General features: G+C 41.0%; 1 protein-coding gene across 20 annotated transcripts in view; it reads left to right on the top strand.

Annotated features, from left to right (window-relative positions):
* Positions 1 to 15,220, top strand: part of celf5a (cugbp, Elav-like family member 5a) — a 362,637-nt gene that overhangs the window by 269,632 nt on the left and 77,785 nt on the right. For 8 of the 20 annotated variants that reach the window (XM_038999331.1, XM_038999322.1, XM_038999329.1 and 5 more), the window contains exon 4: positions 9,735 to 9,764. The exons of the other annotated variants lie outside the window; for them this stretch is intronic. In XM_038999331.1, the coding sequence (XP_038855259.1) occupies positions 9,735 to 9,764 (30 nt within the window). The remainder of the gene's footprint in view (positions 1 to 9,734; positions 9,765 to 15,220) is intronic. 20 annotated transcript variants of the gene reach the window in all.

The following is a 15,220-nucleotide window of genomic DNA, read 5'->3' as shown; positions in this document are numbered from 1 at the left end:
CATGGATTGTGTATGTGTACTATTAAGAGGGTGAAGAAGACAACATTTGTAAGCACTTTTGAATGGGATATGGTAGTAGGTGCCAGGTGCACCGGTTTGAGTGTGTCAAGAACTGCAACGCTGCTGGGTTTTTCACACTCAACTGTTTCCCCGTGTGTATCAAGAATGGTCCATCACCCAAAGGACATCCAGCCAACTTGACACAACTGTGGGAAGCATTGGAGTCAACATGGGCCAGCATCCCTTCGGAACGCTTTTGACACCTTGTAGAGTCCATGCCCTGACAAATTGAGGTTGTTCTGAGAGCAAAAGGGTGTCCAACTCAATATTAGACAGGTGTTCCTAATGTTTTGTACACTCAGTATGCAACATGTGCTGCTGTGAATTATTCATGTAGAACCAACGTGTTGGAGTGATCATGTCTGTCCTGGGTAATTAGGTGGGATTTGCGGGGCGTTGTGAGAGGGTTGTGGGAGCGTTGTGAGACTCCTCCTGCTTCCTGACAGTGGGGTCAGTGTTGACGTGGGTTCCGAGCCGCTCGGGCCAGGCAACAGTTAAAAACAAACTGCTTCTGAAAATAAACACGAGTGCACAGCGGAGCAAGCAACTCTCAGATCCTCTGGCAAATCCATCAATTAGCTGCAGATGTGATCTGCATAGGAGATTACCGCAATATAAGCATGTCGGGAAAACGGCCTAATCCGGTCTCTGATCGGCGCTCCGATTTTCAATTTGCTTTCCAACAGGGAGCACAGATCTGAGACCTGGGAATGGGGGGGAGCACTAATATACTTAGAAGCACCTCATCCCTCAAGATTCACACTCATCACTTTTTAATTTATCAGACAGATTCAGATTTATCAGACAGATTAAAACTTTACAGATACCAAAGCCAACCCCCTAATGACCAAAGCAAACAAACAAACTCCAACGTGACTAACAAAGGCAAAGGCCAAAGTGTCCAGTCAGCAGCAGTGTTGTTTGACGGTTGGTGGTTGGTCACTGAGTTAGCGGGGAGCGGTGTGAGCTGTGGTACGACATGCAGGGGCGTAGAGTCTGTTCCTAGCTATGCGTTTGCCTGGGCTGTAGAGTCCCCGTCGCCCGTCCTCATCACAGGGCCTGTCAGACTGTGTTTACTCTCCTGAAGGACGTTTTGCCTCTGGAAGCCCAGGAATGAATGGAGAACTATTTTCTCCAACAGAGACTAGTCAATCACTCCACATTTACTTAAAGCAAGGACTCTCCATACTGTACGCTGCACAGCACGCCAATAACACTAAAACCGTACAGAAATGAAGGAGACAGGGAAATATTTGTTTTTGCCTGTAATATTTACCTGTAAGTAGAAATGTGAGTGCACAGTAAAATATGTACTATTTGCTACATAACTACAGAAGCATATATTATGTCTTATTTGATTGGAATGTTAGAAAGTAAGTTGTAGGTTTATGTGTCGTGACAATTGTACCGAAGCTTTACGTGAGAAATGTGTCTGTTTGTTTGACATAAGAGAATAGATGTATAAAGGGGAGGATTCCATTCCAAGCTGGCTGCATAGCTAATGTCATGACTTGAGTTAGGCAGATGGCAGAAACAGTTAGGGATCTCATTAGACCAACCAAGCGTCCATGCTTTGTTATAAAACCTTTCATTAAAGTTCCATGGCTGGATCACTATACCGGCCAATGTTGGTCAAAGTCACAAGAGGGGAAAGAAGTATTCAGTGTCTGTCTCTGTGAGATGTAAAAAGACAGCAAAACAATATTAAATGAATGCATTAGCTTGATTTCAAAGAAAAATCTGGAGTAAGATAGTTTGTGCGTTGGTGTGTGTTTGTTACTTGGAAAGTTTGTGTGTGTGTGTGTGTGTGTGTGGGTGTGGGTGTGCGTGTGTGCGTGAGTGTGTGTGTGATTGTAAGCAGGGTGTATTTGTGAGGGTGTGATGGCTAAAGCATCCTTGCTAAGCATAGCAAACAGGATTGTAATGGTCACAGAGCACATTTCGTACAATTTGCGTTGTAATTCGCTTAAATTAGTTCGGCACAAATGCACTGCAAGGTTTGAGAGTTTGAAATACATTTCCATCCATGCAAGGGCATATCAACTGGCTGGGGGTGGGGAGGGGGGGGGAGAGAGGGGAGAGTGGGGAGAGAAGGGGAGGGAAGAGAAGGGAGACAGGGGAGAGGGGGAAGAGAGGGAGAGAGAGGGGGACAGGGGGAAGAGAGGGGAGGGGACGGGGAGGGGGAATAGAGGGAAGAGGGGGGAGAAAGGGAGGGGGAAGTGAGGGGAGAGGGGGAGGGGTTTGGGGGGGGCATGGGCAGAATCCAAGCGCTTTCATGTTAGCGTGTATTTGATTTGTATCATCTTTAATGATACAAAAACTAAATGGACCACAGACTAAACGGATGAGGGGCAAATTACACTGTGGCAGCCCCAAGACAATATTCATGTTTTATGGGTTTTTAACCGACATACTAAATGAAATGTTCTTTATGGTTAAAAGCATAGAGGTAATCATACAGTAGCAAGCTTTCTTATTATAAATAATGATATGTACTCTGAGGGTTCAGAGTGCCTGGTTGGCAGCAGTCACAAGATAAGGAATAAGGCTAGTGCCATCCCATGTTGTGGTGATCTACCAGACTAGACAGACTACAGAGAGAAGAGGGGAAGCACAGTAAAAGAGAGAGAATACTCTATCCTCAGGCGAGGCCCATGTCCTCCACCTACCCTGCCAACACTCCAACTGCCACAAGTTTCAGCGATTCCCCCTCAGATTTCACCCAGCCAGATAAACATACTGTAATTATAGATAAACTATTTTTCTCACAAATTACAAAATGTATTATCCCTTTTCCCTAGCCTGTGTTGATGTTGATTGCTTTCATAATTTCCCCAAAATAATTTGAACATTTGAAGAGGAATTGGTAATGATGAGTGTTGGAGTGGTTTCTTATCTCCCATTGGTGTCCTCTTTTCTGTGACATCTTCATTCTGTTTCTCTTCTCTCCAATCCCTTCCATTTTCCTGTGCTGTTTAGTCATGACTAGAGCTAGCTGTTGACTAGTTTCTGAGAACCCTCTGCTTCTTTCATGTAGTATTTCTACACATCTTCACTATAAGACCAGTCAAAAAGAGAAACACTTTCTCTGAAACTTAAAGTGTATACTAGCAAAGCACTATATCAAATGCAAGAGAAGAAGAAGTTTGATCCATCAAAGCAAAAAACATGCATCGGCACCTTGGCCCTGGCTGACTGGATTTAGCTTAGTTGTGGTGAGCATCACTGATCGACATCTAAGGAAAGCAATCGGCAGGTCTATTATGCACAGTTTTTTTCCACTGGTACCTCTGGTGATGAGAGAGCATGAAGAGAGGCCAGAGCACTGTAGGAGACAGAATAACACAGAGTCTCTCTCCGAGCCAGAGTAGAGAGAGACAATTCAAAACTATTTACAGGGAGTAGCCGCCTCAGAACCACTTTAGCCTTGGGCGCAAAATACTTGAAAATAAGCTCCCGGTCTCTTTGATGCGGTGCACCAATTCTAAACGCATTTCAAGTCTTGCTGCCTTTGAGCCAAGGACAAGTCTAAATTGTCTCATTGAGGAGTGGATGGACGGAGGTGAGGATGGGTTAAGTAAAAATCAAGAAATGATATATTTTTCTCAGATGGTTCTATTACCATAATGTACGTCTGGTATGGAGCTGACAGGAGTAATCCGCAGTGGTGTTTTTCAGATGGCTATCATCAGTGTCTTATGTACAAAGGTTTGTTGCTGCTTTTCCACTGATGACTGAACATAATAGCCTTGGGAGTCACTTCTGGCATGAAGATGAGCTTTTATCTAAAAGAGACGTTGCATCTCCGGCACGCTCGGTCTGCTTAACAGGTCTAGTGTGATGGAGGAAAAGTGTTCTGAAGCCAATTAAGTGAGCCGTTCTTAACATCTGCCTTGGGAGAAGATTTCATTTTTTGCTTGTTTTTGTGTATTGTGTGTTATACATGGCAATCTGCTGTTGTTTCTGCTCAACAGTTATTTGTCACAACAGATAAGAGCTCCGGCAGCCCAAACACTCATTACACCTCTCAGAGCTGAATGGCAGGAAATTACTAACTGGGGGGGGGGGGAAGGACATCCACCAAGATGTGCATACTCAAGTGCTGGAGGCAAGGCGCAACAGCACATGGAATGAGAAGGTATGAAAAAATCAACATTAAAGCTTTTCAGCTAGAGGAAGAAAAACAACTTGATTATCAAGGTTTGACTGATCCTATAAATGTCAAAACCTGGCCACATTCTAGGAACAACATTCACATGTAGATAGGTATCAGTTATGAAGAATGATAAAAAGCCTTTTTCTGCATTGTGTTGTATTAGCATGCCCAGTGTAGGCAGTTGAAATATGACAGGAGGAGAAGTTTCTGCAATCTCATACTGGCTGTGGATACGCTAGGAAGCCATACTGCTGAGCAGCTTAAGGAGCTGAGTGGCACCACACACACACATCTGGAAAGCCTACAATTTCGAAATAGGATGGTTACTAAACTGCTGTAACCATGGCTTTTCAGGTCTCTGTGTGTGCTTCAGAAAGTCACTCTGAATGGAAATAAAAAATAACATTTCCCAATCCCCCGGACCTTGAACGCGTTCTCTTTTTTTCTTCAAGAGAGATGGAGAAAAGTAAATTCTGAGATTTTCACGCATCAAAAGTTCTTTGGCCTTTTCTGTTCTGTGACCAGCGTGTCACTATTCCCCTCTCTCCAACCGTGCTCTATTTTCTTCTTCAGACACTTTGGAATCAGAGGTCTCTTGACTTTGACCGCAGCATAGACAACAGATGGTTGAAAGCCTTGTTTGAAGATAAAAGCAGAGAGGAGCCATAATCCATATTTTGACAGGAACATGCAGGCTTAAGAGCTTTGTGGCACATCCACACAGGCTTCTTTCTGATGGAGTATTCCAAAAGCAGACTGTTTGATGACGACTGCCCCTGGCCCCTAATAGATTTAGACTCTATGGTTAGAGAGGCCATGCATTGCTAGTGGACACATTATCTACAATCAGACAGTTGCATTTCTAACTTCCTTACTTAGACCCTTATTTTGAGAACCATTGCTGTTGTTGCTCATTATTTTCCATGTACACTACCGTTCAAAAGTTTGGGGTCACATTAATGGACATTTTTTGTCCTTTAAAATAACATCAAATTGATCAGAAATGCAGTGTAGACATTGTTAATGTTGTAAATGACTATTGTAGCTGGAAACAGATTATTTTTTATGGAATATCTACGTACATAGGCATACATAGGCCCATTATCAGCAACCATCACTCCTGTGTTCCAATGGCACGTTGTGTTAGCTAATCCATGTTTATCATTTTAAAAGGCTAATTGATCATTAGAAAACCCTTTTGCAATTATGTTAGCACAGCTGAAAACTGTTGTCCTGAATAAAGAAGCAAAAAACTGGCCATCTTTAGACTAGTTGAGTATCTGGAGCACCAGCATTTGTGGGTTCGATTACAGGCTCAAAATAGCCAGAAACAAATAACTTTCTTCTGAAACTAGACAGTCTATTCTTGTTCTGAGAAATGAAGGCTATTCCCTGTGAGAAATTCCCAAGAAACTGAAGATCTCGTACAACGCTCTGTAATACTCCGTTCACAGAACAGCGCAAACTGTCTCTAACCAAAATAGAAAGAGACGTGGGAGGCCCCGGTGCACAACTGAGCAAGAGGACAAGTACATTAGAGTGTCTAGTTTGAGAAACAGACGCCTCACAAGTCCTCAACTGTCAGCTTCATTAAATAGTACCCGTAAAACACCAGTCTCAAGGTCAACAGTGAAGAGGCGACCCCGGCATGCTGGCCTTCTAGTTTTTTTAAAATCATCAGGTGAATGATAATGGCAAAGAGAAGTAATCAACATTTTAAAATTATTAGATTTGGTAGATAGTTTTTCGTTATTTTGACCTTCCCACATACTTGGAAGAGGAAGTGTCAACTCTAACATATCCTATTAGCTAGAATGGATGGTTAAACAAAGGTTAGCCATGTGTTGGCAAAAATGTATTTCCAAGTCAAGAAAGCTTTCCGACAGCCAGCGGCACTTGCAGTACCTCCGCAGACCCCTAGTTGAATACCTCTGCAGTATATGATACTGTATATAGTAGGCTGTGTACTGTAGTATATATACAGTATATCAGTGGAGGCTGGTGACTTGAAAAAATGAGGAGGATGGGAGACCCACAGTATAGGCGCGGCCCGCATGGAGATGACAAAGTGTGTTTAAAAAATCGTCAGTCTAATTATTTTAACCTAAATCATTTAATAAAGACATTTATAATACAGTATTATGGGTAATGGAAATGAAACAGCTACTTCTACACAGTGTAGAAGGGATCACAGCAGTGATTGGATGAGGTTATGAGGCATGAGTTGAGGTATTCAGAGGCTTGACTTTAGTGCAGGACAGGGGATGAGGTGTTCATAAGCTTCAGTGCAGGACAAGCTCATCATAGACGGATGGTGTTGGAGAAGAGCTCAACTCTTCCACTGAGGGCAGGACAGGATTTGACTGGGAAGACAAAAAACAATAACACAATACACTACATACAGTTGAAGTCAGAAGTTTACATACACCTTAGCCAAATACATTTAAACTCTGGTTTTCACAATTCCTGACTTTTAATCCTAGTAAAAATTCCCTGTCTTAGGTCAGTTAGGATCACCACTTTATTTTAAGAATGTGAAATGTCAGAATAATAGTAGAGAGAATTATTTATTTCAGCTTTTATCTCTTTCATCACATTCCCAGTGGGTCAGAAGTTTACATACACTAAATTAGTATTTGCTAGCATTACCTTTAAATTGTTTCTCCATGTAGTTAAACTCAGACATCTCAGAATTCACAAAGTCAAACAAAGACTGTGCATCTCGCCCACTTGACACATTAAAGTGTCACAAGAAATGTTCCTGAATAAAGCCCTGATCATCCACATACCTGACGATGACGATAACTGATAACTGCGAGCAGACTGGTGGCACCACAGGTCGCAGGGTGGTGGGGCATTGTTTTCCCTCTAGGGCCTGGATTGTTTCCTTATTTGATAACCTAACCAGGAAAACTCTGGACCATATAGGGTATGAAGTGATTCATCCGTTTTATATGGGCTATGATGGGACCAGTTTTTCTAATCAGGTCACATGGCTTTAAAAAATCTCCTGGCTCTAGGGAGGATGAAAACCCTGTCAATCTGCAGCAACCTTGTACTTGTTCATATGAATTATATTTAGACTAGACTAACAGGGGGGTTTCCTCTACCCAGACACAGAGACAACAACTGATAGAGAATAGAACTCACAGGGCTGAGCTTGCTTTTTGCATGTTTGCATCATGCAGGCTTATGCAACTGTAGTCCTTCCAAAACATTTACTCACAGTCTATGTCATCACTATTATGTTGATTGATTAATTCCAGTTAATCATTTTGGATTGGAAAGGTGTAGGCAGCCTAGCCAAGTTTGAATATAAACCAAATTTGATCACATTCACATTTTCTCCTGACAAACAAATGGATTATAAATACATTATGTTACCATTTTTTTTTTTACCATGACCAGATTAACAGGGCGCATAGGCTGTATGCAGCTGCTATTATTAGTAGCCTACAGCTGATCAGATTGAAAAAAATCGTCTCTTTTTCAGCATATCAGATCTCTAATGTTTAGGTCTAGCCAAGGCTGCTGCAACATTTATGTAATGAGTTTTTGCGTGTGTCTGTCCGGAGTGATTGATTATGTGTTGTCACCTTTGCTAAATAGATACCGGAGTAATGTGGAAAGCCTACTTCTGCGTGAGCGAAAAAATGTGCTGCGTCAACCTCTCTTTTTAATCTCACTTTTAATGGATGATACGATGGAAGCGGTCAAATCATTCTGAATTGATTTCAACATCCCAGAGAAGGCAGTAGAAACTTCCGTATGCTCAGCAAGTAAAGCATCGTAACTGCAATTAACTATGTACGCTCCCTGTAGTTGCCCTTGTTAGCTGAATTTTCCCTCTCATCGTACCCCTAAGTGAAAGCCAGCTCTTGCTGATAAACTACTTGTGACCCTGTTTCTTCTTACCTTCTCGTTGTGTTGCGCAGTTTGAATATGCAGACGTTCGTCCATTACATGATCGATGTGGCTTTTTCCAAGAAGCTTGACTCTGATGTGGGCAATGAAAGGGGTTCTTCAACAAAATATCCACTACATTGTTGTTAGCATTAGCTAGCCATTCTGACGGAGAAAACTGAACTCTGGTAGCTAGCTAACGTTAGCACTTGCTACTAAAGTTGGCAAGGCAAATTGAAATAAATTGCACTAATTCTACACAAAAGTTCTAAAACCAGAAAACAATATATAGTCTACTTCCTTCGTCTCCTGTAGTTTGAAGAAACTAATTTGAATTGAATAATATCCAAAGAATGCTGAACTATTACTCTCAATCTCTATCCATTATGTCAACAACTCACCAAGCTTCGCAACCCATAGAACCCCCATAATGCTCTGTGGCACAACCACAATACTCCACACTAGGTTCGTTCTCTGATCCTAATCCTATGATTGGATGGACAACATGTTAGTTCATATTGTAAAAGCTTTGATTGGTTGGAGGTCGTCCTCCAGAAGTGGTCATAATTACCATGTAGGCTATGGAAGGGGGTAAGGCCTACGAGCCTCCTAGGTTTTGTATCGAAGTCAATGTAGCCAGAAGATGGGAAATAGCTGTCCTCCAGCTACACCATGGTGCTATCCTAGAATGTGTTGAGACTACTGTAGACCTTCAATGCAAAACAGTGTGTTTTAATCAGTTATTTGGTGACGTGAATATATTTAGTATAGTTTTATCTAAAAATAATAACTTTTTTAATGTTTCATTATATTAAATTCTTCTGAAATTGACTGAGTAGGATGGTCCTCTCCTTCTACCCCTGAGGAACCTCCGCTGCAGTATATAGTATGGATGAATCTCAAACTGAACACTTGGCCCGTAAGCCCTTTATCGAGTGGCAACTTGCTAATGTGTTCGACAGTGGTCACTCAGGTCTGCAAGTGGCAGATTTACATTCTGTATATCTTGGCTATAGGCTGAATTTTCCTAAACCAAGAGTCTGATGGGAGTTTTTATTCGGTTGAGGTATTAAGTCAGGTGTTATTTGTGTATATCAGTCCAGTCAGTTATTGATTTGTGGGCCTTCGAATGTAAACATTCTCAGTAGTATGAGTATGGAGTTAATGTGTGGGTATCCACATCAAAGCTACAGTAATCTCGTCCACCAGCCGTCTCTCTGTTTGAACCGTCTGGTTTCACAGCGCCTCAGAACGGGACTTGAATGGAATTCTATGGCAGGAGCGGACTAAACAACCTCTGCTTTCAATTGGCTGATCTCTCGGTTCATCACCATCTAGCATAACCCCCTGCATTGTAGACTTCAAAGTGCGAGCAGCGCAAGTGATTTAAACAAACATGTGAGTTCGGAAAATTTGCAAGTACACGTCTTAGAAATAGTTTTCACATATAAACTTTATATGCCCGAACTCAGAATCAATTGGGCTTCCCAAAAATAATACATTTTGATTGCCGATTTTTGCCATCTAAAACAGCTGTAGCAGGCTTGCTCCCGCTCCCGCCTCGATGTTAACCTAACTCCTTTCAAGTCCAACTTTGAGGCAGAAGTGTTACCAGGCTCTATGTGCCTGCAATTTGAGCCTGAGGGTGAGGTTAGATGAAAGCAGATGTATCTGCCTTATGCCCGCTATTCTCTCTTCATCTCAACATATCAAGAGTTTAAAGTGATAAGGATAGATACGGGGCAGCACATGAAAGTAACATGTTGAAAATAACATGATAGAAATTAATAAATGAATTGATCAATGTTAGATAGCCAAACCCCTGTCAAAAAACATCAGATGTCCTCTCACACATTTGAAAAAATGTGCACCTTTATCTGTTGCTTCTGGTGAAAAGCAATGACATTTCAGCCCTTATGGCTTTCGGCGGCATGAGAGCACCGTGACCACCGCCATAGCAGCTCTTTGTTCTAACCCCTCAGGAAGGGCTTGTGTCTGAGTCTCCTCTCTGATTCTCTGGCACTGGGGGTTGGGAGGTGATGCTGTAGCAGGGCTAGAGGACAGGGCCTCTGTCAGTGCCTGCCATGAAGTCAGCCATCCTTCTCTCTCTCCTCTTTTCCATCACTCCATCCCTCCTCCCATCACTCCATCCCTCTGAACAGCAGAGTGGGAATTAGTAGTACTGTAGGATCCCAGTCCCTATTCTCCCAAGCTATGTTCAAATACCCATACTAACATACTGTATACTACATATTAAATGAGTATATACTACATTCTATATACTATTAGTTAATTTTTCAGTGTACTGTAAGCAAACGGTCTCCTTTGAGTTGAGTGTACTAGCGCTTTGGCTGTCTACTGGAAGTTGATGCTGTTGCTATGCAACTTCTTGCTAGCTTGTTAGCATAACAAATTAATAGTTAGACATCTCACGACTTCATTAAAAATGTCCATTGAGAACGCACAACGACTATACCACATAGCTAAGCTAATAATGACATGAATAATCAAGTCAATAAATGTTTTCCTCCATCTGTATTTTATGTTTCCTGATTTGTGTTCATTCCTACAGTATGTTTAACCCTATATGGCACAACTTGGCACGCGATGCATTGTATGCGGCGCGAGACAACTATGTGATAATTAATATACTGGCAAGTTCGATGTAATAGTAGCCAACTAACGTTAGGTAGCTAGCTAACATACCGGTACATGCAAGCAACTGCTGTAATGATATGCTATGTGGGTCATAAAGACCTGTAGCATAGCTAACAAATTGTCAGTCAACATAATGTGTAACGTAACTTTAAAAAAAATCTTTACTTTTTTATTACATTGCTCAACATTTTCTCAACATTTGTCCTAATAAGTTAAAGCAATACATATTTGCTATTTTTACTTACATTTGTATCCGCTCTCGTCGGACTTCGGCTGCATATTTTCTGCCATTTTCTTAAAATCTGAATATGTTGTGAAGCCACTCCCATTTTCAGAAGAATTGCATTATGGGCCCTAAAAGCACAGAAATAGTGTCCACCGCTTGTATACTTTGAATTTTGGCGAATGTAGTACGACATCCGGGAACTTTTGGCATGCTAAATATATCCATACAATGACCAATAAGCATACTACATACTCAATTTAAATCACAAATAGAATGGTTAGTGCGGTTAGTATGAGTTTTAGAATACAGCTCCAGTCTCCTGTCTTAGGCATTCTTACACAGTGCAGGCTCCCCCTATATTAAGCAACACTACTGATCAAGGGTTTAATTTACACCTGAAAAGGGTGTTCGTGTCACAATCAGACATGCCAGATTGTCACCTTAAAAAGGGGATGCCATCCCTGGATCCAGAATCCTTTACCCATGGTTGCATTGATTTCCTCTAGTTACTGCAGGTCAGTGGAAGGAAATTGAATTGGAAATGTTAGGAAACAGGAGACTATTATTATTTTTTCCACCTCCTCGCCACATTTCAACAGACAGCAGAGAAACTAATGAGAATAGCAGTTACTGTCAGGACACACTTAAAAGACTGCTCTGACTTTGGCTTTTCTAATAACATCGTCCTCCAATGCGAAAGGTTACATTCACTCCTGTGGTTTTACAGCATATCGTTATGCATTTATGAAAGCCTCTCTTTTTCCCCCTCCTGTCCTCATGGGGTTACAGTACAGTACCAGTATTTTTACAGAGAGAAAGAACATTGGGTGAAATTTTGCTGGATATCTTGCAGAGATATTTTACCTCAGGGATACGGGTGAGGTATTAGTTTAATTGAGGGGTGAGGGAGGGTGCGGGTGTTTGTGTGTGTGTCTGTAAAGGGCAGAGGGGAATGTGAGGGGTGGGTATGGGGGGGCAGCGTACATGTTTTTTGGGGCATGAAAGTTTCATGACAGACTTTCCCCTGTCATGTGTTTTGGTAGTATGGTATACATACAGTACCAGTCAAACGTTTGGACACACCTACTCATTCCAGGGTTTTTCTTCATTTGTACTATTTTCTACATTGTAGAATAATAGTGAAGACATCAAACTATGAAATAACACATATGGAATCATGTAGTAACCAAAAAAGTGTTTAAAAAAATCAAAATATATATTATATTTGAGATTTGTCAAAGTAGCCACCCTTTGCCTTGATGACAGCTTTGCGCAGCTTCTCTCAACCAGCTTCATGAGGTAGTCACATGGAATGGATTTCAATTAACAGGTGTGCCTTGTTAAGTTAATTTGTGTAATTTCTTTCCTTAATGCGTTTGAACCAATCAGTTGTGTTGTGACATGGTAGTGGTGGTATACAGAAAATATCACTATTTGGTAAAAGACCAAGTCCATATTATGGCAAGAACAGCTCAAATAAGCAAAGAGAAACGACAGTCCATCATAACTTAAAGGCATGAAGGTCAGTCAATGCGTAAAATTTCAAGAACTTTGAAAGTTTCTTCAAGTGCAGTCGCAAAACCCATCAAGCGCTATGATGAAACTGGCTCTCATGAGGATTGCCACAGGAAAGGAAGACCCAGAGTTACCTCTGTTGCATAGAAGTTCATTAGAGTTAACTACACCTCAGATTTCAGCCCAAATAAATGCTTCACAGAGTTCAAGTAACAGACACATGTCAACGTCAACTGTTCAGAGGAGACTACGTGATTCAGGCCTTCATGGTTGAATTGCTGCAAAGAAACCACTACTAAAGGACACCAATAATAAGAAGAGACTTGCTTGGGCCAAGAAACACGAGCAATGGACATTAGACCAGTGGAAATCTGTCCTTTGGTCTGGAGTGCAAATTGGAGATTTTTGGTTTCAACCGCAGTGTCTTTGTGAGACCCTGAGTAGGGGAATGGATGATCTCCTGTATGTGTGGTTCCCACCGTGAAACATGGAGGAGGAGGTGTGATGGTGTGGGGTGCTTTGCTGGTGACACTGTCAGTGATTTATTTAGAATTCAAGGCACACTTATGGCAACCACAACATTCTGCAGCGATACACCATCTCATCTGGTTTGCTCTTAGTGGGACTATAATTTATTTTTCAACAGGACAATGACCCAAAACACACCTCCAGACTGTGTAAGGGCTATTTGAACAAGAAGAGTGATGGAGAGCTGCATCAGATGACCTGGCCTCCACAATCACCCGAACCTCAACCCAATTAAGATGGTTTGGGATTAGTTGGACAACAGAGTGAAGGAAAAGCAGCCTACAAGGGCTCAGCATATGTGGGAACTCCTTCAAGACTGTTGGAAAAGCATTCCTCATGAAGCTGGTTGAGAAAATGCCAAGAGTGTGCAAAGCTGTCATCAAGGCAAAGGGTGGCTACTTTGAAGAATCTAAAATCTAAAATATATTTTGATATGTTTAACACTTTTTTTGGTTACTACATGATTCAATATGTGTTATTTCATAGTGTTGATGTCTTCACTATTATTCTACAATGGTCAAAAAAAGTAAAAACAAAGAAAAACCCTTGTGAGAAGGTGTGTCCAAACTTTTGACTGATATTGTACATGATTGAGACCTGGATAAATGGCTGCAATAACAGCTTATAATTTTAAATGCATTAATGACTTAGATAAATAATTGTTCGTATACTTGAAAGTTGTGTACTGAATCCATTTCCAATAAGTATTGGAAAATACTTTTGAAACCTACTTTGGGCCAAGTCCTGATATGAGTGTGTTGTTATTTTCTGGGATAAAACTGGCACATTCTCCTCCCATAGGTTACTGGATTAACCAGTAAAGTATTTTATGAATTAATTACAACACATAGAGAATTGCTTGTTCAGTGCTGAACAAACTAAAATAGCTTTTTTAAATTATTGTTGTTAGGCCCAGTTCAGTTGAATTTTTTGATAAAAGTTTCAGAAATTAATGTGAGTTTGATAAAAAATTTAACAAAATATTCTCTACTGAATGTTTGAAATATGCTTTGTTGAGTCTGAGAATCATTGTCAGCAGTCTAGGAATGTCACATTAATATTTTATTCAACACTGTGAGTCACACATAGAGGTCAACATGACATAATTAATATGGAACAGAAATTACATAAATGTTTTTGGGGTGGGCTCAAGTTTCATTGTAATAAGCTATAACATTAAAATATGAATGCCTTTATATATTTTGAAATAATCTTCTTAGAAGCTATAATATACCAGTGTAATATGCAGTTTGTCAAATGTGTACTATAAAATATAAGCAAAAGCACTATAAATCTGTATTATTACATCTAGCTGAGACTATATGCTCCCCATGACTACATGCATCATCACTAGGTTAGAACAGGTGCCATAGGAATCCAGCTGTGACACGGCTCCAGTACTGCAGATTGTTGTTACAAGTACCCTTGAGAAGTACATATCCTTCCACTCTATTCTCTGTTTCTCATTGTAAACCCCATTAGTGATGATAATTCAACTCTTACTGCTTTCATTGGCTTTTACAGCATGTTGAGCAATGCTGGGTATAGTAGCGTAGCAACAGTAACTATGGGAATAGGACACCATGGAGAGGTCAATGGGATGGCCTTAAAGGTGCAATATGCAGAAATTGCTCCGCCATTTCCTGGTTTCTAAAATCCTAACGGTTCGCCTAATTTCAGTTTATGTGACAAAATAAGAGTAGAGAATCATTGTACCATCTAAACCGCTGTGAAATATATTTTCAATAACAACAAATATTGTATTTTCAGCTGTTTGAAGCTGGTGTACAAAACCAAAGTAATAGATGCAAAAACAAAACTTAAGGGAAGCATAGCAATCCGCACGTAGAACAGATCTAACACTTAGACTTGCTTTCAATTAGAATGACAGATCTATAACTCACATTTCTATGTGAATTTGGTCAGGTCTCCTAAAAAGTTACATATTGCAGCTTTAACTTGCCCTCTTTGTGCCAGTACTCATACACCCTGCTGAAAAAAGCACCATAGACCAGCATACATTTCAAACTGGTCTATGCTGATCCATGCTGGTGTATGCTGGTCAGTGCTGGTCTGATGCTGGTCAAGCTAGTCGGACCAGCATAGTCTAACTGGTTCTGCTGGCCGACCAGCATAGTCTAACTGGTTCTGCTGGCCGACCAGCATGGTCTAGC

Source organism: Salvelinus namaycush, chromosome 8, assembly GCF_016432855.1.
Source record: "Salvelinus namaycush isolate Seneca chromosome 8, SaNama_1.0, whole genome shotgun sequence".
Taxonomy (NCBI): domain Eukaryota; kingdom Metazoa; phylum Chordata; class Actinopteri; order Salmoniformes; family Salmonidae; genus Salvelinus; species Salvelinus namaycush.
The sequence above is the reverse complement of the archived record's forward strand: the minus strand, read 5'-3'. Positions and strand labels throughout refer to the sequence as shown.